At 39.1% G+C, this 25,614-nt stretch overlaps 1 protein-coding gene across 13 annotated transcripts in view; it reads right to left on the bottom strand.

The window, feature by feature from the left end:
- The window catches only part of Dock3 (dedicator of cytokinesis 3), a 707,026-nt gene that overhangs the window by 37,934 nt on the left and 643,478 nt on the right, over positions 1-25,614 (bottom strand). For 11 of the 13 annotated variants that reach the window (XM_063248927.1, XM_063248931.1, XM_063248929.1 and 8 more), the window contains 9 exons: positions 25,411-25,511; positions 25,097-25,155; positions 22,746-22,894; positions 17,124-17,209; positions 14,542-14,568; positions 14,322-14,417; positions 10,653-10,713; positions 10,133-10,226; positions 8,341-8,489 (listed from right to left, as the gene is read on the bottom strand). In XM_063248927.1, coding sequence (XP_063104997.1) covers positions 8,341-8,489; positions 10,133-10,226; positions 10,653-10,713; positions 14,322-14,417; positions 14,542-14,568; positions 17,124-17,209; positions 22,746-22,894; positions 25,097-25,155; positions 25,411-25,511 — 822 coding nt within the window. The remainder of the gene's footprint in view (positions 1-8,340; positions 8,490-10,132; positions 10,227-10,652; positions 10,714-14,321; positions 14,418-14,541; positions 14,569-17,123; positions 17,210-22,745; positions 22,895-25,096; positions 25,156-25,410; positions 25,512-25,614) is intronic. The other 2 variants (XM_063248928.1, XM_063248934.1) reach the window with 2 other exon arrangements.

Here is a 25,614-nt window from a genome sequence, read left to right as displayed (position 1 = left end):
AAATGAGTAAGGCAGCAATGGAGATTGGGTTGGGTATTTAAGGCACACAACAGAGATGCTAGGATTGTGGGGAAAAAAACCAGGAGAGGCCTGGCTTGTGAAGCAGGGTGTGCTGGCAGTGCTGAGAGCTAGACCCGCTGATCTGTTCCTCAACCAGAGTCTCTCCTCTTTTTGCTCTTCTCCTGTTGCTAAGGTGACTTTCCCCCTCATGCCTACCATTCTTGGCCATGGGAGCATTTTTTCTCTGAGTAGTGGGTTTTGCTTTTCAAGAACTGTTTAGGCTTAAATCCTAGTTCCATCAGGAGTAGAGGCACAGAAATAGAAAAGGTGAACCTTCTGTACAAGCCTAAGGGCATGGACCTGGTAAATGCCCCTTGGAGAACAAGTTCTTAAAAGGGCTCAATGAGCAACTTGCTGGAAGGAGGGGAGAGTCCTAAGAAAGTAGCCCGTGGAGCCTACTAAACCTTTTTCACTCTCTGTGCATCCATAATATGCAGGCAAGTACTGCACTTTACTCCTAATCCATATGAAGATTTAATCCTCATTTCCTCTGTGTTACTACAGAAGTAATGTGATGATGAGTTAATGCTCCCACATCCCACCAGAAAGTGAGCCCTATTCGTTTAACTCTCCACTCTGCACTCTGTGCCCTTGGAAAGAAATTAAAAGAACCAATACATTAAAAGCATTCACACATAGGGACACAAGACTTAAGTCCTTTCTGGGTCAGGAGTGCTTGCTGTAAATATGCACAGTGGCGGATTGTTTGGTACCAAGAAGACAGGCCTAAAACAGAATGAGAGATGTAAGCCAGGCTCCAGCTCAGAAGGGGAGGCAGTTTTGGGCCAACACTGTGAGATGAGTCATGTGCACTGGCTGAGAGTAGATCAACTGCTTCCCTTTTGGAGTTGGTTACAAGAGAATCTCTGCAGTTTTGTAAATGTTCTTGCTTCACTGGTGTGTTCTCTGTGAGGGATGCACATGTGCATATATGTGTAGGTTTTCTGAGTAAATTTTTCCCTTGATTTCTGAGACAAGATCTTGCTCTATATGCTTCAGGCTGATCTTGAACTCAAGGTGATTCTCCTCAGTCTCCTGGGTACTGGGATTATAGCCAAGCTACCACCCTTGGCTACTGAATGAATATTCTTGACAAATACCTAAGTCCACTACGTTGTGTCAAAGTGAAGAATACTTTCTGATTTATGGGCAGAAGAAATTAACATTTAACTTTCTGATGATGAAAAAGCTCACTTATGATGTGGTCATGGTGGCACATGCTGTAATCCCAGCCGCCAGGAGGCTGAGGCAGGAGGATTGTTGCAAGTTTGTGACCAGCCTGGGCTGGGCTACAAAGTGAGCTTGAGCCCAGCCTGAACTGCATTGTGAGACCCTGTCAAAAAAAAAAAAAAAAGAGTCCTGGGAGCCAAAAGTGTGCGAGTTGAATCCCAGTGCCCTGGGAAGCTTTGGACTGTTGCTCTCACCTGGTAAGACCATGCCTAGCATCCCAAGTCACCAGAGGATGCACGGGAGATCCCCACAGGCCTAACTGGGCCGTGTCCAGCAACCTCCAAGTGGCTAGCAGTTGTCTGCAGTCTGTCCCGGGAGCCAAAAGTAGGGCAGGTGATCCCCAGCATACAGGGAAGCTTTGGAACATCGCTCAAAACCCAGAAATATAGGAAAATGACAAAAATAAAGAGCAAAATGCAATCTCAAACTTCCAGCCCAACCCAAGCAAACCTAGGAGACATGGACACAGGAGAAAATGTAAGCCATACACCTGAAAATGCCTGAAATGATAGCAACTGAAGTAAAGAAACAACTCCAGGAAGCTATAAAAGAACTCAAATCAGAAATAGTCTCTGAGGTAAAAGAAGAAATGATAAATGTAATGAAAGAAACGCTGAACAAAAGACACAGTTAAAAAATTAAAAGAATGATGCAAAAAGATGGAAACCCTGAATGAACAATATAAGAAACAAACAGAATGCATGAAGCAGATTCAAAGAGATATACAGGAAATCAAAAATTCCATCAAAAGTTGGCAAAACGGCCTCAACAAAAGTGAAGACAGAATTTCAGACTTTAAAGATAAGATTGCAACTAGTGAACAGAAAAGGAAAGATCTTTTAAAAATAACAAGGAATCAGAAAATAACAATTCAACAGCTTCAAGATGATGCAAAAGAAAACAACATAAGATTGATAGATATAAATGAAAAAGGTGATAACACAAATGATATCAGGAGGCTATTTACAGAAGTAATAGCTGAAAATTTTCCAAACATGAGAATGGAAACTGACATACAGATCAGTGAAGCATATAGAACTCCAAATAACCATAACCAAAATAAAACTACACCCAGACATATAATAATCAACATCCCAGAAATCTAACATAAGAACACAATATTAAAAGCTGCTAGAGAGAAGACACAGATCACCTATAAAGGAAAGCCTATCACAATCATAGCAGACTTCTCAACACAAACAATGAAGTCAAGAAGAGCATGAAGTGAAGTATTTCAGATCCTAAAGGAAAACGACTATCAACCCAGACTGACATACCCTGAAAAACTGTCCTTCAAAATGGATGGAGAAATAAGATACTTCCATGACAAAGAACAGCTGAAGAAGCTAGGGATTTAACTGAGTGCTATAAGTACCTGTGTGGTGAGTGTGAGAGTGTGAGGTCATGAGTTTGATCCCAGGTACCAAAAAAAAAAAAAGAACAGCTGAAGAATATCATGACCATCAAACCAACTCTGCAAAGACTACTGAAAGACATTCTAGATAGACATAGGAAAAAACCACTAAGCAATGCAAACAATTAAACAGAGTGGAAAGGTAAAGAAGCAACAGTAGAAAGATGTCAAAAGTAAACCAATATATATCAGTTATAACCATTAGTGTAAATGGTCTCAATTCACCAATTAAAAGAAACAGATTGGCAGAATGGATCAAGAAACAACATTCAACCATATGCTGTATACAAGAAACCCATCTAACCCAAAAGGAAACTCATAGACTGAAAGTCAAAGGATGGAAAACAATACTTCATGAAACAGGATCCCAGGAAAAAGCAGGGGTAGCTACTCTGTTTGCAAACAATGTGAACTTCAAACCAACAATGATCCAAAGAGATAAAGATGGTCAGTACATGCTAATTAGGGGAAAACTTCAAGAGGAAGAGATAACAATCTTAAATATATATGCACCAAATTCAACAGCACCCAGCTACACAAAACAAACATTAACAGAAATGAAAAATCAAATAAGCAATAACACAGTTATAATAGGAGACCTTAACAAGCCATCGACACAAAGGAACAGATCAACTAGACAGAAAATCAGCAAAGAAATAACAGAACTGAATCACACTTGTGAACAAATGGACTTGGTGGATGTATACAGAGTGTTCCACGCAACAACATCAGAATGTACACTTTTCTCAGTAGCACATGGAACGTTCTCTAAAATAGACCATATACTAGCCCACAGAACATGCTTAAGTAAATGCAAAAGAACTGAAATTATCTGATGTATGTTATCAGATCATACCACCTTGAAACTAGAAAGGAACTGCAAAAACCCCACAAACACATGGAAATTGAATAATACACTACTGAGCAATCAGTGGGTCACAGAAGAAATTAAAGAAATTAAACAATATCTACAAGTAAATGAAAATACAAATACATCTTACTGGAACCTGTGGGACACAATGAAAGCAGTCCTCAGAGGAAAATTTATTGAGGTAAATTCCCACATCAGGAAAACAGAACAAATACAAATAAACAACCCGATGCTACACCTCAAACATCTAGAAAAAAAGAGCAAGTCAAGCCCAAAGTCAAAAGAAAGGAGGAAATTATAAAGGTCAGAGCAGAAGTCAATGCAATAGAGACTAAGAAAACAATACAAAGAATCAATGAATCAAAGAGTGGTTCTTTGAAAGAATAAAGTTGATAAGCCTCTAGCCAAGCTTATTTAAGAAAGAAAACAAAAACCTCAAATTCATGCAATAAGGAATGAAAAGAGTGAAATCACTACAGATCCTGTGGAAATACAGAAGATCATCAATACCTATTTTGAAAACCTCTACTCTCATATGCTTGATAACACAGAAGAAATGGACAGATTCCTAGAAACATGAATTACCAAAGCTGGGGTCAAGAATATGTACAAGTGCTGAATAACCCAATTTAAATTAACAAAATTGAAAATGTAATTAAATTCTTACCAACAAAGAAGAGCTCAAGCCTAGACGGATTCACTGCAGAATTCTACAAGAAATTCAAAGACAATTTAATATTGACACTCCTTAAACTCTTCAATGAAGGTGAAAGGGAAGCGATTCTGCCTAACTCATTCCTGCAAGAAAATATTACTCTAACACCAAAACCTGAGAAAGACCCAACCAAAAAAGAGAACTACAGGCCAATCTCCTTAATGAACATAGATGTAAAAGTTCTCAATAAAATACTGGCTAACAGTTCAGCAAATCATCAAGAAGATTATACACCATGACCAAGTGGGATGCATCCCAGAAATGCAGGGATGGTTCAACATATGCAAATCAATAAATGTAATCCACTATATCAATAGAGCCAAAAATAAGAACTACATGATCATTTCTATAGATGCAGAAAAAGGTTTGGATAAGGTCCAACACTTATTCATGATAAGAACCTTACAGAAAATTGGAATAGATGGTCTTTACCTCAATATGATAAAAGCCATCTATGACAAACCAACAGCCAGCATCATATTAAATGGCCAAAAACTGGAAAGACTTTACTCTTAAATCAGGCACAAGACAAGCATGTCCATTATCAACACTCCTATCCAATATAGTGCTGGAAATACCAGCCAGAACAATTAGAAAAGAGAAAGAAATAAAAGGAGTAAGGATAGGAAAAGAAGTTAAATTATCATTATTTGCAGATGACATGATACTCTACATAGAAGACTGGGAAAACTCCATTGAAAAACTAGGTATAATAAATAAATTCAGTAATGTAGTTGGATACAAAGTCAACACTCAAAAATCAGTAGCATTCCTATACACTAACAACAAATCCACTGAGAGAGAAATAAGAGAAGCCACACTCTTTTCACAATAGCATCCAATAAAATTAAACAATTAGGAATCAATCTATCAAAAGAAGTAAAAGATCTATTCAGGGAAAATTATAATACACTGAAAAAGAAATCAAAGAAGATCTCAGAAAATGGAAAGCCATCCCTTGTTCATGGATAGGAAGAACAAACATTGTGAAAATGGCCATTCTCCCAAAATTTTTATACAAATTTAATGCAATCCCAATCAAAATACCATAGCATATCTCACAGATCTAGAGCAATAACTCCTAAAATTCATCTGGAACCAGAAGAGACCTAGAATAGCAAAGACAATTCTAAGCAACAAAGGCATGGCAGGAGACATCACAATCCCTGACTTGAAGTTATAGCATGGTACTGGAATAAAAACAGACCTAAAGATCAATGGCATAGATTAGAAGATACAACTACAACTACAAACACACTCAGCCACCTTATTATTGATAAAGGGTCCAAACATATCTACTGGAAGAAAGTCTCTTTGATAAATGGTACTGGAAAAATTGGCTCACCATATGCCGAAAACTAAAACTAGACCTATGCCTTGTACTAAACTAAATTCTATATGGATCAAAGATCTAAATATTTAAACAGAAACACTAAATCTGTTGGAAGACAAAGTAGATAGAAATTTTGAAGACATAAGGGTAGGTAGAGAATTCATAGACAAGAAACAAATCATATGCAAAATACTTCACAGAATAACTGGGATCATGTCCTATTAAAGAGTTTTTGCATGTCGAAAGAAATTTCCAGCATAGTCAAAAGAAAACCCACAAATTGGGAAAAAATCTTGGTGAACTGTCCCTCAGAAAATGGACTTCTGTCTACAACATATAAAGAAGTAAAAAAACCTCAGATCCCTGAAATTCAATGACCCAGTCCAAAAATGGGCATCTGAGATGAATATACAGTTCTCAGATGAAGAAATACAAGTGGCAAATAAATACATGAAAAAATGTAAATTAAAACCACACTGAGGTTCCGTCTCACTCCAGGAAGAATGGCCAGGATCAAGAAAACTATCAACTAGAAATGCTGGAGAGGCTTTGGGGGAAAAAAGAACTCTCCTGCACTGTTGGTGGGAGTATAGACTGGTACAACCACTGTGGAGGTCAGTCTGGAGATTCCTCAAAAAGCTGGGATTGGAAGTCCCATTTGACTCAGCTATTCCACTTCTGGACATATTACTAGAAGAAATGAAAACACCATACCACAGTGATAAATGTGCACCCATGTTTATAGCAGCACAATTTGTAATAGCTAAGTCTTGGAAACAACCTAAATGCCCATCAATTGAGAAATGGATAAAAAAGATGTGGTATTTTTATACAATCAAGTATTACTCAGCTATAAAGAATGATCACATTGAGATATTTATAAGTAAATGGATGTAATTCAAAACCATACTCGTAAGTGAAATAAATCAAACTCACTTATAGTCTCCCTAGTGTAAGAAATAGTAAGAGTACATAAGTTACCAAAAACTCAATAAATAGAGTGAAAGGGTAAGAATCTGCTTAAAGGGGAAAAAATAATATCTCAGGGAAAATGAGGAAAAGGAAAAAGGAAGGGAAAAGAAAAAGTATCTAAAATTATATAAACACTTAGAATAGCTAAGATAATTGTGCTACAAATTCTGTAAATTCTTGGAACAAAAAGTTAACATTCATAGGATTGGAACAATTGTACATATTATTGTATGGTGATCTGAGGAACTCTTGAAGATCATTTTGAAGATCATTATGTAAAACAACAATCCTACCACCTGTTTGGAAGGCCTATATTGTCAAGTGTTTTGGGCTCTTTGCTATTGTTATTTATTTGTCTTTTTTGTTTTGTGTTTTACTAGAAATTTGTTTTGCTTTTTCCTCTAATACAGAAAGGACAGGTATACATGTAGAGACTCATACATGTGTAGAACTTTCCCTAAACAGTTTATAATAATTGATTATATAATGTATGATGAAATGAACAGCTACTTTGAAGAAAAAGACACATTATGGTATCCAGGCTGATTCTGTAGTATCATGCTGTGAAATCCAGCAATATTATTATTCTTTGTTCAGAGTGATTTTAATCTGTTTTTGTATTGTTTAATTTCAACATACATGAAGATATGGACAGCTATTTTGAAGAGAACAAGAGACATTATGGCAGCCATTGTTGATTTCCCTATTTCTGGTTTTGAAGGCCTAAAATGCCTTCATTTTGTTCTGATCAGTTTAATACTATTTTGTTGTGTATGACTTCATTGTGTGTGAAGATTTGGACAACTATTTAGAAGAAAACAAGAGACAATATGGTAGCCAGTGATGATCTCCTGTTGTCTTGCTTTGAAATCTGTGTTACCTACATTGTTTTCTTCTGATCTACTTCGTTGTGTTTTGTTATGTTTAGTTTTATTCTCTTTAAAATTAAAAGAAAGAAAAAGCTTACTGTGAAACAGCAACTTCAATTTGAGTCAGAGGCTCTGGTACTACAGCTTCCTGAATGATCCCATTTCAAATTTTAAAATGTGCTCAAAATTTAGTAATTAAAAACAAGTTACACACCCCCAGTCTTTCAACAAGTTACACACTCCCAGTCTTTCCAGTGCAAGGCGACACCCAACGGTGAGTTTTCAGAGGACCCCATGAGAAGCTCTCTGGAGACAGGAACAGCATTGGCTTGGAAGCCACAAGGAAGCCTTAACTAGCACTGACAACCTAACAGAAGTAAGTCTGATTTAGAATAATCCCAACCTGAGAGAAAGCCCACCAGTGCTGTAAATAAGGGAAATTCAAAAACGAGACTTTCTACTAGTAAGAGGCAATGCAGACCTCATTTAGCTCTAGTTATAATCCATTTTTAGTACTTATAATTTTTATAGCAGCAAATTAAAAAGTCACATTGTTTAAATAAATTAAATACAGAAAGAGTCTAGAAGCCTGTGCTGCAAGAGCATTGTCATTTATAGATGTGAAAAACTAATCTGTAAAATTGTTTCTTGCAACCTGGAATAGGCTTCCAAGCCACAGAATTAAGCTGTTGCTGTCCTTCAACCTTTGCCCCAGAAAAATGCTGCATCCAAATCCAGTGCCAAACGTGATCAGCCACCCACCCACCCACCACTTCACAAACCACGGTTTTTAGCTGCTATTAGTCCTACAATGTCAAAAGGTCATGCACCACAGCCATAGCTCAGGGACTGAAAGGCTTGACTAGTGACACCTACTTTGCCTTTGTTGAAGTAGTGGATGATCTTTCGGCACAATCCCTCCTTCCGCTGCCACTCTGTCTGGGATGGGTAGTGCAGGAACTCCCGCAGTGGCCGATCCTCCCACTGCAGCAGCTCACAATAAAGGAGCAGGGTGAATGCAGCCTCTGTGGGGACAGGCAACATGGAGGTCCAGGGCTTTCTTAGGGGCCCAGAAGCAGCCTGATGAGGCTGGGCAGAACAAGGGCAAGGCATTTGCAACAGGTCAGAGACACTGATACCAAAGGCGAGACACTGAGGTGCCCAGCAAGCCAATAGCCCATGTTACAGAATGAAGAAGCCACAGATTCTGGCAGATACCTTTCTCCTAGGGTCTGGTTATCTGTTTTGGGGTTCAAGGTGAAGAATAAAGAATACTTAGGTACCCAAGACTCTGTATACAGATTATCTTGCTTTGGGTAACTGGCATGTTAGGGTGCTTGGATTCCTTTTTGCTCAGTTCACTATAGCTTCCTTTCTGGTCTTCTCAGAGTAATTTAATGGATGAACACAACTAATATTCCCTCAGGTCTTCCTAACACACCTTTAATGTCTCCAGATCCACTTTTCTGGCCTCAGCATGGCCCAGGGGAAGGATTATTTCCCCTTTTATCATTTCTAAAAGGACCAAAAGAGATGCAGTGTGAATGACAGTAACTGTCTGATGGGTCTGGAGTCAGAAGCTCCATTACTGGGACAACCCAAGTTGACAGACTGGAGGCCTAGCAACACCTTACTCCATATATGGAATAATTATTGGATGCAGAGGACAATAGATATATGTTACGCTGTGGTATTTATGCTGTGCTATGCTACTCTGTTCTAGTTTATTGATGGGATCTCAATATGTTGCCCAGGCTGACAATGAATGCATGATCCTCCTGTCTTAGCCTTCCAAATAGAGCATAGTCATTTTAGATCTAACTTTCACCAAGCTGTGCTATTGGAAAATGTGGCATCTATGCCAAACACTCTCTAATATCTAGAGATAAGGAATGAGGACTATTTGTGCAAGTCCACTGAATTCTAGTAACATTTTTAGGAAGAAAGAACTCAAATTTCCTCATCTTTCATATAAATTCAAATCCTACAACCTAGCAGCTAAGATGCAGTGGCTGGCTACCACAGTGGAGAAGATGGCTATTCTGAGGAAACTATGATACAAGGTATTCAGAATACAAACACATGCATATATACCCTCCTGATTCAGAGCTGCTCTCAGTAAACAGAGTGAGACAGGCATTTTGAATTAAATTGTAGACATAATGAAAGGGTTCCTGTGTAGCCTGTTAAGTTAGATGAATATTCTCTATTGGGAGTTCAGCGTGGGGCTACCCTGCAGTGCAGGGAAAAGTGGAGACTGTAAGGCAGATCTGCCAGTGAGTCCCAGGGTTAGAGGGCTGTTATGTTGTTAAGGCCTCATTGAGCTCCAGCTTTTAAGAGAAAAGCTCTGTGTATGAGGAATGACAACATACTTAGGATGCTCTAAACCTGGTGCACCACAATTTGGAGGCTGCCCTTGAGGCCTCAATGGATGGACAGTAATGGAGAGTGGAAGTCTCTGGCAGTAGAGGATATGGCACAGAGACACACGTAGAAGTTCTGCCTGCTTTTTCTCTACATTGTGCCAAAGAGGATTCAGAGAAAGGAGTAAAGTGAAGGAACAACATGGGCCCTAACACTCTTCTGCAACCTGGCAGGAACAGTCTGAAACCTTTCTCTGTCAGCTGGGCAGATCTGTTGCTGGTCAGGGTTGCCACTCCCTACTCACCTGTGTAGTTTTCAGTCTGTAAGTGCATATCACAAAGCTTATGGATGTATCGGATATACATTTCTTCTTTGTTAATCTCAGATTTGTAAAAGTTCTGTAAGAGAGAGAAGAAAATACACATACAATGAGAGAGTCTGCTATGGGTGTGCTAGGCAGAAGGGAAGGACTGATCTTGGAGGCAGACAGCACCAGAAAAGGAAAGACCCAGCCAGAAGGAATGCCTGCCAGGAGCGGAAGCTTTGGTGAGTCCATGGGGTCCTGAATAGTGTGACAGAGAAATGGCACTGGAGATAAGGTCAGTGAGTCACAGAACACGAGGGTTGGCAGCATCCTGTTAAGAGACCAGGTTAGAGTTCTGCCCAAACAGAGAATGGTCTGATGAAGGTCAAGACTCCAAGATTGAAATTCTGGCTGAAATCTTTAGGCCTACAGTCACGTATTATAGAAAGGTCAAGCCAACCGCAGTGTGAAACAGGAAATACCCATTAGGCAGACAGGGAGAAAAGCTATGTCCTCTCACCATTAGGTTAACTGTGCAGCCAATCTTCTTATTCTCTGTTTCTTCTCCTTTCATACAGTCTCTGAAAGGGAGAACATGGATGAGTACCCATTATATGAAGTGGTACCCTGGGACAGTACACAGAACTGCAGTATCACTGGGGCATGAATATGAATAAATCTCAAATCAGGATGCCCTCTAACAGGAAGTGATTACTCGAGTGAGTATTGTCAACTCTTTCCAAGATTGTAGCCACTCCTAGGGTTCAAAGACTTCTGTTCTACTGAGATCCTTGTTCTGGTAATGTTATGTGGAGAATAGATGTTGTATCAGGCAGGGTATTAAATGTCACCTATCAATATCCTTGTCACAAAGGGTGTGTCAGTAAAATGGAAGGTCAAATCCTTAGGTTTCCAAAGAGAGGCACAGAGGTGTCTTTAAAGAGCAAGTTTCATTTTGTGCAACATTGTTGGAATAGCTCTTCTTCTCAAGGCTTTAGCTTCAAAACCCTGTAGCCACAGCAACCATGACATGATTGATGGGTTGAGTATATTTCCTTCTTTTGCACTAGTCTTTCAAACCATCTTTCACAAGAAATAGTAGGTCAGTGCTTCCTGCCAAGTAGGTCAGTGCTTTAGCCAAGCAGGGTGTGGGTGTAACAAAGGTCAAAGCCAAGCTCCTCTGGGAAGGAGTGGAGGCCTAGCAAAAGGAGATGAAGAATGAGCACCAGACTGGCAAATCCAGCCAGGCCAGAGTCCTAACTGCCTGCTGTATTTCTTTTTATGGCACAGACCTCCAGAGTCAGGGTGGAAAGTGTGTCTTGGTCTTCTCCACTGACAATGGGGTCCAGTAAGGAGCAGTACAACTTGTAGTCAGGAAGCCTAGGCCAAGTCATGGAGCGCTAGCTGGGCACTTGAGAAGGCCAGTTCTTCCTACCTTCCCATGATATGAAGGGAGGACTCTGAAGTGACTTATTTGAAAGAAAAGGGACATTGAAAAACAGATCACTCTCAGTATTCTCTAAGCCAAGTGCTCTTCCTATGGTAGACTGCTGTCAGAGTTGGCAGCTTTGTGGGCTTTGAAACCAAGGCTCACTTTTCTGGGTTCACCCTGTCAGCACATTCACCCCACAAAGCACTTGGTTGCTATAGCTTTCTTAGGAGGGCTAGGAAAGTGCCATGACTTTTCAAGAGTAGTGAGCCCAAGGGCCAGATGGCTGACTGGTTCCAGGTAACGGTGCAGAGTAGCAAGAGGCATCTGTCTCCCTTCTCACCATCCAGGGGCTCCATAAGTCAGCCTTGTAGAAGGAAATGGGCTTTTCCTTAGCCATTTTGGAATTTAGTTGTTTGTATTTTCTACAAGATATCTGAAACATTTACTAGGTATCACCTTCTGTTTGGCCATACCTAGAATTTCCCTGCCAAATCAATGAAACAGAAAAGAACTGGCCACGACATTGAGAGTGATGACTGGGCATTTTCAGACATTTTGTGCTCCACAACTGCCTCTCTCATGTACTGTCAACAGCAGACTTTCCTGTGCCACTTTGCATCGCTTTTGGACTCAACAAAATCTCTTAACTTGGCTACAGCCACTACTCTCCCTTTAGCTTTTTCTCTGGAGAGGGTATAGGGAAGAATCTCCTGAAAAGAGGCCTCTGAGGTAGTTGGCCCACTATGCATGGTGGGATGGGATGGGGGGTCTGGGTCACTGGCCAGGGAACCCTCATTGTATTGGTGGGGTCTAGGAAAGGAAGGCTCCATAATGTCTAGTCAACAATCCCAAGTAGTGGTTCCATTCAGGAGTCCCAGTGACTGGGTAACTGTAACTCTGTCCCTGTATATTCCTGAGAATTCCTGTTTCCTGATTGTGAAAATATAGGTGAAGCCAATAAGCATCTTTCTATTAGACAAAGAATGTCTCAGACTCACATAAAAGTTAAAGACATTAACACACAAGTTGAGGAGGTAATACTGAGAGACCTAAATGTTGGTCTAAGCCAAGTACAAGAGTGAAGGCTTGTAATCCTAGCACTCTGTGGGGCTAAGATAGAAGAATCACAAGTTTACGGCCAACCTGGGCAACTTAGTGACTTAGCAAGACCCTTGTCTTGAAATAAAATATAAAGGGCTGGTAATATAACTCAACATGAAGGTCCTGGGTTCAATCCCTTGTACTGCCAAAAATAGTTTTATCTGGCTGAAATTTAGTCTCAGAGTAAAGAATCAGGTCATTTAGCAATACAAATGAATGAAAGGATACACAAACACACACTGTTCAATGACTGTTTTATTAATAAGTTCCTGTTGGACTAAAATGTGCTGGTTAGAGGGAAAGACTTCATTGGTTCCTGTGTGTTCTTCCCAACAAATTTATCCAACCAATCATTATTTAGTGTTTACCTACCATGCAGGAACCAGGGAAAATAGGACAAGGTTCCTGCCCACAAGAAGTATTCCTCTGTCAAGTAAGACAGAAAGATGCACAAAAAGCCAGGTAAGTTCCTGGTTTGGGAAAGTTTCCTAAGATTGGGTGGGTTGGAAAGCTGCCCTTAAGAGGACAGCATGTAGAGAAGCCCGAGGAAAGATAACATAAGTGCTGAACATGGATGAGGAGAAAGAGCATGGTTCTTTTGTCAGCTAGATCTGGGCTCAACTTCTGGCCACAGCACTTCCTAATCATCTTTCCTCATTGGTAAAAACAATGGGAACTCTTAGGGATGCTTATTTATAAGATTAGGGACAATGCACATAAGCACTAATGCAGATTTTCAATAAACTGTAGCCATGCTAAATATGGTGTTTTGGAGAATCTGCTATGCTGGGATGGGTAGGATCCAACAAGAAGCCAACGAGCCAGCCTTTCTGGTAAGCTGTGTAAGCCGCGTGGCTCCCAGGAAGAAAAGTCAGTGCCTCCTGTGAGCCTACTGGTAAGGGGGCTGAGAATCAACTCTCTCCCTCCCCTTGCAGCAACCTGCTGGTTTGGAGGACAGGCTGAGTTGATAGCAACTGAGGTACATAAAGCAACTAAATGCTTGTATTATCTGGTTGATTTTGCAGGCCTAGCGCCAGCAGTCAAACATCTCTTGGGAGGATGACCATATGTAACACAGGAAATATGGGGGATTTCCTTCTATTTTGTCGTTGAAACCCAATATTGTTCTCACTGTTTTGCTTTGTTCTGATTGTTTTGCTTTATTCAATAGTCTGTTTTGATTGGTTTTATTCTACTTTGTTTTTGGTTTGATTTTGCTATACCTGATAGAATGGACAACTATAGTGAAGTTCTGTACCAATTTTGCTGCTTTGTTTTGATTTGTTTTGTTTTGATGGATTTTATTCTTTAAAATAAAAAAAAGATTATATGCCTTGCTGCACAGATAGTTTTTTTCCTCTTCCCTATTCCTTAACTTTCCAGATAGAAGGTCAGATGGCCACATATCCCTGCGATGCCTCCTGGGAGCATGTGCCCACATTTTAGAGACAGGAATCCCAGAAACCCTAGCCTACTTCTGATAGCTAACCTTCTGTCCCTGCTCATTAGTAGATTCCTGGTGACTGCTGATGGCACTCAATAACAGAACAGTCCCTCTCATGAAGGGCACATGGTTTCAATTTTAAGGTCAAAGGAATGTCCCTGTAGAAGAGCATCCTACTAGAGAGAGAGTCAGGTAGATGCTTGAGAAAATACCTATAGTCAAGTAGGCGTTCCATGAGGCGAGTGACTGAGGTCACAAAGGAAATGCCGGTCTCACGCCATGTTTCCTGTTCAACCTTCTCCAGCAGGCTATTGGAGGCAGAGGAAGCAAACACAATTCATGAGTTTCCCTTGGGCACAAGAGTGAGGTTCAAGAGCCTATGGGGGCTGTGATGGATCTGGAGACAGCAGACTTACCACACTGCAGTCTTACCTGGGGTAGGGCCCAAACAGCTGGGTTCTACTCCATGAAGCAGAAAGCAAAGACAAGGAGATTATTGGACTGGCAGCAACAAATGAAAGCAACTACCATTTCCCTGCATGTGCTTCTTAGAATGTTAATGGCATGGAGAGGTGAAGGAAGAGTTCAAAGCCCCAGCCCTCTTAGGCACACACTGTGAAGTCTCTTTTCAAGGAACAGCTGTTTAAGAACCCATGGAAGAATAAAGGCTTTGCCAGCTGATTAATTGCCTGTATTGCTGCTCAGAGCCATTCTCAGAAAACATACAGCTAACCTCAACATGTAAATCAAGGGATGGATTCTCACCAGCCTCAAGAGCCCAGCATGAGGAACAGTGAGCACATAGAGAACTACAACCAGTCATCCCTGTTGTCAGGGGACACTCCCAAGCAAAACATGCCACATCTAGGAGCTCAGTGCCTATTTTTATTTGATAGTCCTAAGTTCTTGTCATGTTAGGAAAGCCTCTGGCTTTTCCAAAGTGCCAGGGTTTTGAGATCCTCTGACATACCACAAGACTTTTCTAGGTGACAGTGATTTGAACTGTTTTCTTCAATAACAAATCTGTTTCTAAGTAGCCACATAATCCTGATCTTTTTCACCTCATCCCTTGATCTCTAAGGTTATGAAAGTTACTTGGAGTGGCCAGATCAACTAAGGCTGGCACTGGGGGCCCAAACCCATGCATGATTCTTGTCAATGCTTTCGCTACATTGACTGTTTCCCTGCAAGGAGAACCTTCCTGGGCCAGGGTTTCAGGGCAAATGAGGGTTTCCCATGTGATCCACGGTGCTGAGAGATGAGGCATGATCACTGACTCTTGGCCTTAGGCAAGTCTCTGAGTCAAAGTTACTCAAACAGTGTTTCTCAAACTGCTCTATAGAGTCTCTGCTGTTCCACACAATAGGGAGAGGTGTTCTGTGAGCACACAAACATGAGTGATGACATCACTCCTTTTAGAGATTGTTTTTCCATGCCTTTTTGCATGTTAAAGGCTTTGAGAAATCTTTTAGAGAGACTTGCTCAAGTTCGTTTTAAATGAATCTTTTCTAAACCAATTAGTTCATGATTCACCTTTCTTCCCTAGCATAGCTACAGAATCTTCTCCAAATATAAACTGGGAAATGCTTCTCCATGTTACCAGTAGCTCTCAGTTCTCAGACTGATGTTATTTATTTATTTACTTATTTAATTTTTGTACCACGAGCTGAACTTAGAACCTTGCACTTCCCAGGTAGGCACTTGTGCCACTGAACTGTATCCCCAGCCTCAGACTGAACTTTTTTTCCTCAGACTGTTGTAAAAGTGTGCAAACACTATTTGGTCAGATAATTAGTGACTGTGGGCTATTTTTAACCTTTTTTTCCTTTGTAGTAAAATCATTTGTTAGTGGTCAAGGAATGTTTTCTCTGCCATGTTCTCACAATTATAAAATCTTCAGCCAAAAGAGAAACACTAAAGGATAAATTTATTTTCATAAATTACAATTAGTTAAAGGTCAAATAAATTAACTTTATCTTATGACTTGTCAAGGAACAAGGAGCAAGGAACAAGATGGGCATGGAATAACAGAATGAGTTCCCCCTCATGACACTGGAAGATCTGCACCTTCTTCTAGAGGTGTCCTTTACCAAACAGGTCATTGAAGGCATATTACCCCTTGCCTGAGTGCCGCTCATTATCTCTACAGAGAAGGAAGAGAATCTCTACCCTTCCCACTTTGCAAATGTGTTTGAAAATCAAGCAGAGAAACATTTTGTACATTGTAAAGTTTGACACATTCAATATTTTTACTGGAAAAACCCTTTAGAGATTTGAGCTTAAAATCATACTAAAAGAAAATTTCAAAAGGAGGTAAGCGAGATGGGAAGATTCTCTGGAATTTAAAATTTCTTCTTCTTTTTTTAAGGAGATAAAATATCAATATCACTACACTTGGGAAGGCCATGTATATTTTCTCAGAGTCTCTCTTTGGTCTTAGCCCTGTTCCAAATCCTGTAAGGCCTCTCCATTAACTCAAGCCAAAAACCGTGACCTTGGTGGACCTGGAAGAACCTTCATGGTTTCACAACTTTTTCATTTCACAACAGGGAAATGAGCTTGGAGAGGGAGAGTGACTTGTTTGAGAGCCCACAACAGTATTTTTCAAGCTGACTGTAATATCTTACAAAGGCAGGCAAGAAAGAGCCACATTTTAGAAAAGAATTTGCCTCTCCTCCAGAAATGCCAGCATTAAGCCTTCAATAATTAAATCCTCACAAGCAGTTTTCCCAACTGCATGCAGCGTGTGTTATGAAGGTACACAATGATCCTTTTCCTGTTAGTAAATCTAAGAGTTAAATTATTGTCAATTTGTAGCTCTTCGGTACTATAGCAATCCCTGAGATCAGGCTTTCTTTTTGACAGAAGACAAACACTGCTACTGCCAGAACAATCAGGTTTTTTTCTGATACCAAACATCTGAAGACTGCACAGTGTATGTGTTATCTCCATTCGCTACTGGCCCAATTCATCCCCTCCCTCAACATGGGGTGGCTGGGGCTGAAGCAGCTTACAGCAGACCAAAGAGCTCCCTGTAGCTCTCATCGCCTTTCCCTTCTGACACCATGCTGTCCAGCTTGTCAATCAGCTCGGCCTCCACCTAGAAAAAAGTGGAGACCTCATAACTCACACGGAACTCAGAAGAATGGCAAATGCTCATTCCCCCCACAGATGACAATGGTAGGAAACTGCTTCCTGATTTTTGTGTCCTTGCTCCAAATAAGTTCCAGGAAAGACAACATCTTCTCTGCAGCACCAAGAAACTACCTCACCTCCCCTAGTCAAAAAGGCTTCCCTCCCTAATGACTTAATATATGGGACTTAATAGTTTCAGGCATCCCTTTCCAAGTCTAAGGAAAAAAGACAAGAAAAATATTTTGGCTTCAAAAGAGGCCTGTGTTAAGGGTTTTTCTTTTCTTTTTAAACTCATTCAAAATTTCAGTATGTATAAAATATACCTGGCTAACTTTATTCTCTAACCAGCCAGTCTAAAAGGAAGCTTGTTTTGGTTCACTGATTTTCACTCTAATGAGGCTAATATTAGCTTGTGTGGAAAAGTGATACATTTCCTTCAGAGATTCGCCTTCAAAATAACAGGCTCCACTGTTTGTAAGCACAGGACATAAAGCCCTTGGGGCTACTGTTCCTGACACTGCCCATCACTGGGATGCCCCCTTACTTGTTACTGGATATCTAACTCACAAGGCACAACCCTGTATTTGCTCCTAATGTATAAATCTGCAAGGCATTCACTGGTGTCAGCCACTTTTTCTTTTGTTTCTTTTTTTGTACAGTACTTGGGACTGACCTCAGGGGTTCTGAACTGGAATACGTATCTTATCCTCCCTCCCCACCCCGCACGCCTTAAGACAGTCTTGCTAAGTCACTAAATTTGCCAGGCTGGGTTTAAGCACGTGATCCTCTTCCTTCAGCTGCTGGGATTACAGGTGTGCATCACTATGCCTGCCTAGGCACTTTTCTCATAGGTTCCACTGGATTTAGTTTGAGGTGAAATTAGCTGTAAGTGATATAAGACAAAATCTTTTTTTAACCCTTTACTATCCTTTAAAATGCAGTATTCTGCATATATATATATATATACATATTTAAAATAAACAACACAAAACTTTGACATAGTTGAATTTAATAATGTGCTAAAATGGAAGCATTTTCTTATTCCACAAAGGGCAAAAGAATTCTAAGGAAAACAAATAACTGATTAGTAAATTCACTGAGAACAATTAGGAGCAGTGAAATCTCATCAGCAGGAACAAGAATGGATGATTAAAGATGGCTTTTTTTTTTTATTATGACCTACTATGTGGTGAAGGCAGGAACTATCATATACTTACCTTCTGCCCCGATTAGTTAGCTGCTTGGACATACATTAAAGAGCAAACAGAAAGCCTGAGACCTGGTGCTTTTAGGAATCAGTGCCATCCTGTTCTGTTTGCATAGAGAAGGTTTGGGAGAGAACCCAATTCTCTGCTCAGTTCAGAGCATGTCTTGCCTACTTTGGTCAACTAGCTGGCTTCAAGAGTCCCAAGAGAAGGGCTTGATTTTATTTATTTGTTTGTTTTTTTGAGACAGAGTCTGGCTATGTGATCCAGCCTGGCCTTGAACTCACTATATATCCTAGGCAGTCTAACTTGCAATCCTCCTGCCTCAGCCTCCTAAGTGCTGGAATTACAGGCATGTACCACTTGATTTTAACAAATAGCTATCAGGTATCACTCTAAAGTATGACCCATTAAAGTAACATTAATATTGGATTTCATTAAAATTAAAAGCTTTGTTCTGCAAGTCACTTTTTATTAAATAAAAAGATAAGCTAAAGTGTTGGAGAAAACATTTATAAATCAGAATTCAGCAAAGGACTTATGTCTAGACTATCTATAAAGAATCCCTAAAAGTAAACAATCTTAGGAAATTACCCAACAGAAAATAAAGAAGTTTTGAATAATAATTTCACCAAAGAAATACAACAATGCACATAAAAAGATTCTCATCACAAACAATGAGTGAAATGATTATTGTAATCACGATGATATCTAATAGCTATTACGATGGCACAAATAAGCAGAACTAAGCACTGACTAGTAAAGGAGTGGCTGGAATTCTTATATTACTGCCGAGATTTCAAAACACTACAGTCATTTGACAGCTTCTTTTTTTTTTTAAACAATCTCAAAATATAGGTTTAGTTATACTTTTAAAGTTTAAAAAAAAGTACTAAAAAAGAATAAGTATTCCAATAAGACCTGCTACTTTGGATAATGTAACATTCTTCTGAGTTTTACAAACATAGCTGAAATTTTAGAACATATTCAGGCACAGAAAAGGACTAATATTTTTGGAAATGATGATTCAATATGATAGAATCATTTGATAACAGAAGCTGAACCTTTCTAACAATTAGATTTTCACAAATTATTTTGCTGCTAATAAAAGTGGGCAGTGTGTAAATTATTCAAGTTATAAAAGGTAAAAGGAAAAACTGATTTCAGGTAATCACTGAATACTATACAAATAAAGTTTGCTTTTGAAAAATTTTATGAAAAAATTCCAAATTTCAAAACAAAATAATAGAACAACAATATTGCTATCTTCAAAGTAGTATTTTGTTTCTGTTTTTTTGGTACAGGGGATCTAACTCAGGACCTTGTGCTTACCAGGTAAGCACTTGAGCCACTGAGCTAAATCCCTGGCCTGGGTTTGCTTATTTTTTAAAACCAAAAATTTTGAAGCTTGATATTCAGTATGAAAATAAACATAATATTCATAATAATTTTTACCCAGGAAAGACTGGATTTTTTTTTTGAGGCAGAGTTCCACTATATGGTTCAGGCTGGCTTTGAACTCACTTTGTAGGCCAGGCTGGCCTCAAACCTGCTGTGATCCTCCTGCCTCAGCCTCCTAAATGCTGGGACTTACAGGCATGTTTCACTGTGCCTGGCTGAAAAACCTAGATATTAACAAAAACACCATATTGCTACTAGTGGACATAAAAGGAACAAATCTATTTCTAAAATAATATTATACAGATGAGTAATGTTAATATAAATTTTTTATTTAGATTAAGTCTGTTTGCTAGTGTGACCAAACTTTGAAGATCATTCCGAAGGATAAAGCAGAATGTAACAACTTTCAATATTTAGATATTAGGTAAAGGCTCAATTGGATATAGTTCATAAACTTTCAAGATACTTTTTTAAAGTTGCTGAAACCATGTTTAGGTAGTATCTGGTGGCCTACCATTAATAAACCATAAATGGTAAACCATTACCATTAGTGGTAAACCATTAATAACTGGATGTTACCTTTTCTTGTCTGCACTGAATAAAAGTATCATGAACATAGACACATATTAATCAGAAGACTGACATTTCAAGTCATGCTGTTTGATTTTATAAAAAATCATAACAATCTCTCATTTTTAAAAGTTGTAGAGGAACTTCTTAATAAATTCTTAAATATAGTAATTTCTGTGAGGTCTAGCAATGAAATAAATGAAAGTAGAACTAAAATTCTACTAAAAACCATTTTATTTATAATACACAAGAAAATATATATGTACACAAAAAGTGACATTCTTTTCTGCAAAAAAGCCTCAAAGGAAAACAGCAGTACACAAAGGACTATGTAGAATGTGACTGAACACCTGACAACTGGATTAGTTGGCTGAAGTCCTCTGTAATTCTTAGTCTCATTAATGCCTTGCAAAAACTACAAGTATTTGATTAGACTCCTTTTTGAGGATATATTTTTATAAATTTTATATAATCACATTATTGACCATGAAAGTTAGGTTTTCCATGTGATCTACATTTTTTCCTCTATGATCTATAAATCCAAGGGTATTTCCTGTCAGATATAGTATGAAAAAAAATTTTGTGCTGAACAAAAAGTTGAAATTGCTCAAAATTTCCTTATTTATTTATTTAGGTACTAGGGATTGAACTTAAGACCCTGTGCTTGCCAGGCAGGTGCTTGCCACTGAGCTAAATCCCCAACCCAAAACTCCCTATTTAAACCAAACAAATTTAATACATGTAAGTTTATACTGTTGGCTCCAATCATCATATATTGATAGCTTCACGTATATGATAGCTTCTTATTAATACTTTATTCTAAGACTCTACAATCTATGCTTAGGTAGTCACCCAAGAAGAACGAACGTATATTCATATAAAAACTGCAAAAAATGTTTTCAATACTTTATTTATAAGACCAAAAATGGAAAAAACCTAAATGTCTTTTAAATGATGAATGGATAAACTAAGTATCATAACAGCTACTGATACACACATAACATGGGTGAACCTTTCACAGCATTATGCTAAGTGAAAGAATCTAGTTTCAAAAGACTGTTTTCTGCTTGATTCCATCTATATGACGTATCTTTGGAATAGGTGCAAGTGTACTGATGGAGAACAGATCAATGGCTACTTTGGTTAAGGACAGAGGAAGTATCTGATTACAAATGATAACAAGATAGAATTTTTAGAAATTACAGGAATCTTGAGTATGGTGGTAGACATACAATTCTATGTATTTGTCAAAAGTCACAACCATAAATCAAAAGGATTACACTTTATGCAAATTTAAAAATAAGTACTTCAAAATTACTGTTTGCCTGGTGGGTTTCTCAATGTTAAAAGTAATTTACTCCAAGTCCACTGGTTCATACTAGATTCATGGGTTGGGAAGGAGCTTAGTGGGGAACTGGTACAAATCTTGAGTCAATGCAGAAACTTTTCTTACAGGTCGACTGGGAGCTTCTGAAGGATCACCAGCAGAGGAACCCCAGACTCCGAGAATGGATATTTTTTGCTGCTACCAAATTATTTCTTTTTTCTTTTTCTATTTCAAATGTGTATATGTGGTATTGTGGATTGAATCCAAGGCTTTTGCACTGAGCTATATCCCTAACCCTTTTTATTTTGAGACAGTGTCTTGCTAAGTTGCCCAGGCTGGGCTCAAATTTATAATCCTCTTTCCTCAGCCTCCTAAAGTGTTGGGATTATAGATGTGTGCTACAATGCTTAAATTATTTCTTTTATTAGTTAAAGCTGGCTTCCCTAACACTGGCCCCTACTGGTCCTAGAATAATTCCTGAAAGTAAAAATGTAAGTTTATCCTTTTCACTTTAGTGGTAGCAGAATAACTGCAGAAAGAGACAGCCTGAAGCTACTCAGTTAAAATCATCTCCTAGACCTGTAGTCTGTAAAATCCTGGGCTACGCTGAAACATGAGAAGTTATGTGGTCTGGTCTCCAGCCTTATAAATGCTTGGGTCATAGAGTTGGTCTTTTAAAGAAGGACAACGGGTTCCCAGGACCCTCTCCTGAGTGAAACTGAGGGAGTATATTCTCATTCATTCTTTTCTTCATCAGAAAGTTCCTTTTACATGGGTTCATCCTTTTTTCTGACTCTCTGCTGGCTTCTAAGATGAAGAAAATCCAGAAATTGATTTTGGCCAACAAAATTGATGGAAAAACCCTCGAATAAAATTCAGGACGGCCATGTTACAGCCTATTCCCACTAGAACCAGGACTAGCCACAGAGGCCAGCTGCCTGAGAAGAGGAGATCCATCCCAGATGAGAGTACCCTGAACATGCTAGGTGTCATCTTACCTGTTTGAAGTTGCCATTTTTCCTCTGCTCCCAGTCCATCATGTCATGAAAGATGGGAATCATGATATTCCGCACTTCTGGCTGTGGGACCAGTGTCACACCCAGAAAAGGGCCGATCATTCCCGGAATAAAGTGGATCTTATGTTCACCTGAACAATAAAGTCCAAAAGATATTAGTAATGCTAGCTTTGTTCCTTTCATGAAAGATTCAAAAGTAGTACCACAGACTTATACTGGAAGATTCTGAGACTAAAGTTCTTTCTTACAGTTTTTTGAGATACTCTCTCCCAGCTTTTGGTGGTCTTAGGGATTGAACATATTGAACTATATTTCCACTATAAAAAAATATATTTTGAGATAGGGTCTTTGTTAAGTTGCTAAATTGCACAGGCTGGTCTCAGACTTATGATCTTCCTGCCTCAACCTTCTGGAATGTTAGAATTATAGGTGTATGCCACCATGGCCAGCTCTTCTTGCTTTTGAGAGTTCATGGATAAAATTGGCCCAGCTTTGTGAAAGCAATGTTTGAAAAGTACAAAAGTGCTTTTCCAAAGAATTTCCTGGAAAGTTCCACAAACTGCCCAACATTTTTGAGACTGAAGAGTAGAGTTTATTATTTTAGACAGAATTGGATTTCTGCATACTAATTTCAGATGGTCTAGTCACAGCATTTTGTTTTAATAAGGAAAATCCATATTTTCTGCTTAAACACAATGCACTTTCCCTGCAGTTTTTACCTCTAGCCTATACATGTTTAAGGGATGAAGATATCAAGTCCCTGATCCCGCTCCAGAGATCTGAAGCATATGGTCTTCTCAATGCCTGTGCTCATGAATACCTTCTAAGCCGGCAGGAGTCTCCTGCACAACCTTACTTTGACAAGCTGGCCTGGACTCTCTTTTACCCACTTTAACAATTCTGCCTTCATATTTACATCTAATGATAGCAGATCTACTCAGAGAAGATTAGCACAATCCTTAAAATCCTTTATGAGGCTTTTATGGGGAGTAAGTGATGTTATTTCCCTCTGATTGGCTTGCTATATCTGGGTAGTGTTTCCAGAATTCAAGGCCATCCTGAGGACCACAGAATAGGACTCTTATCCTTGAAATAGTGAAATAGAGACCCATTTTCAGAGTTCTTCTTTCAGACTAAAGAAGATACGAACTAAAGACTTATGCAATAATTGTTTCAGCCAAGTAAAACTAGTTCTCAAGCTCTAGAGAATATCATTTCCACCAAAATCAATGTAGAAGAAATGGTTTTATCACATATATCTAAGCCCAAGAAGAAAATATTAGACCTAAGTCTGATTTTGTACATTCAAAGCTTGGAACCTGGTACAGCTGCTAGTCTCTTGTGCTCCTGAGAATTTCTGGGTCAGTTTCAGGGTTAAAATCCATAAGCAAAGTATGTTGCATGCAGTAAATAAGAGATATCAAACCTGTAAAGTATACTAAAGAAAAACATTCCCATTCAGGGACTGAAGGCCCTGCTGCTAGAAGAAACAAATGCCTCACACCTCACTTGCTCCATCTAGGTTAGGGGTAGGGATAGCTAATGGGTAACTGTAAGATTTTATGATCACAGTTCCTATGGCTTCAGGGGATGAGCTTAGCTAATGCAGACTTCACTTGAACTTGTAATAGCAGCTTTTCTAGCATGCTGACAGGTCATTCTGACTTCTGTAGTTTCACAGATTGGCCCAGCTAGTTATCAGGGCAACCCAAGGAATCTACCAGAAAGCCTGATCTGACAACTCACAAACAGGGACAACTAGAAAAGCTATAAAGAGAAAAGCCAAAATCAATTTCACCCAGAGGCTACAACTCTTTTTTTCACATAGTTTGTTATATAATTGGTATCATACACTTGATCTGGATTCATGCATACCACAGACCCATGAAGTGTTTTAATCTTTATTAAAATAAATAGCTGCATTTGCTCATGTGCTGAGTATCTCCAAGATTTATGCTCTTGAGCCTGCAGTATCTAGACTAGGACCTGAAAAAGACTAGGACCTGAAAAACACAGACAATTTTGAAGGCATGGGTTTTTAAACTAGAAAAAATTACCAGACCTGTCCTCTTCTTTTATCCTTCTAACATTAGTTCTCAAGAAAGGAACTGTGCATATGTAGCAGTGTGACCTTATTTCTTGGCCAAACTCTTCCTGCCAAGTGTGTTATGAACATGTCCTACACCATTCGTCTGAGATGTTATGCTGAAATTATGTAAAGCTCTCTTGGGGCTGAATTAACACTTACAAAGCCCAGGGGAAATTATTAGTCTTGGTATTTTCTATTTATCCATGCAATATGTGGAAGGGAATAATAGGGAGAAGAAACCTACCCAAATTCTGCCACATGCTGAACAGTTCATAAGCCATCATTACACGCATGTCACCATATCTGGAAATAACATGGGAGCCAGCTGTTAGTGGAAGATGATTCAGGAAGACAGGGCTGCAAAACTTACTTCAGCACTATTTTTTTCTAATGCTTAAAATGCTAAGCCAACTGGCCTGAGAAAGCTCTTATACCTGGCCCCTTGGAAAGCCACCCTATGAGAAAATTGTAGACTTCTAAAAGAGCCTGTGATTGGAAAATGAGAATTTTCTCATCTGGGAAATTGGTAGGGAAGAGAATAGGAGATATCTGTCTTACTTATCTAGAATCTTCTTCCTCTTGACTGAAGTAATGATTTCTAGCTGAAGGCTTGGCTGATTTATGAACAGAACTGCCAGGCTAAAGTAAGAATTCCACACCTGAGGTAGGGAGGGAAGAGAGAGAAAGAGAAACTGGGAAAGAGGAAGAGAGAAATATCAAGCGACAGTCTAAGTCTGTAACCTGCAGGGTAAGTTACTAAAT

This window comes from Cavia porcellus, unplaced genomic scaffold (genome assembly GCF_034190915.1).
Source record: "Cavia porcellus strain 051 isolate PalLab524CR breed Dunkin Hartley unplaced genomic scaffold, mCavPor4.1 scaffold_5, whole genome shotgun sequence".
Lineage (NCBI taxonomy): Eukaryota > Metazoa > Chordata > Mammalia > Rodentia > Caviidae > Cavia > Cavia porcellus.
The sequence above is the reverse complement of the archived record's forward strand: the minus strand, read 5'-3'. Positions and strand labels throughout refer to the sequence as shown.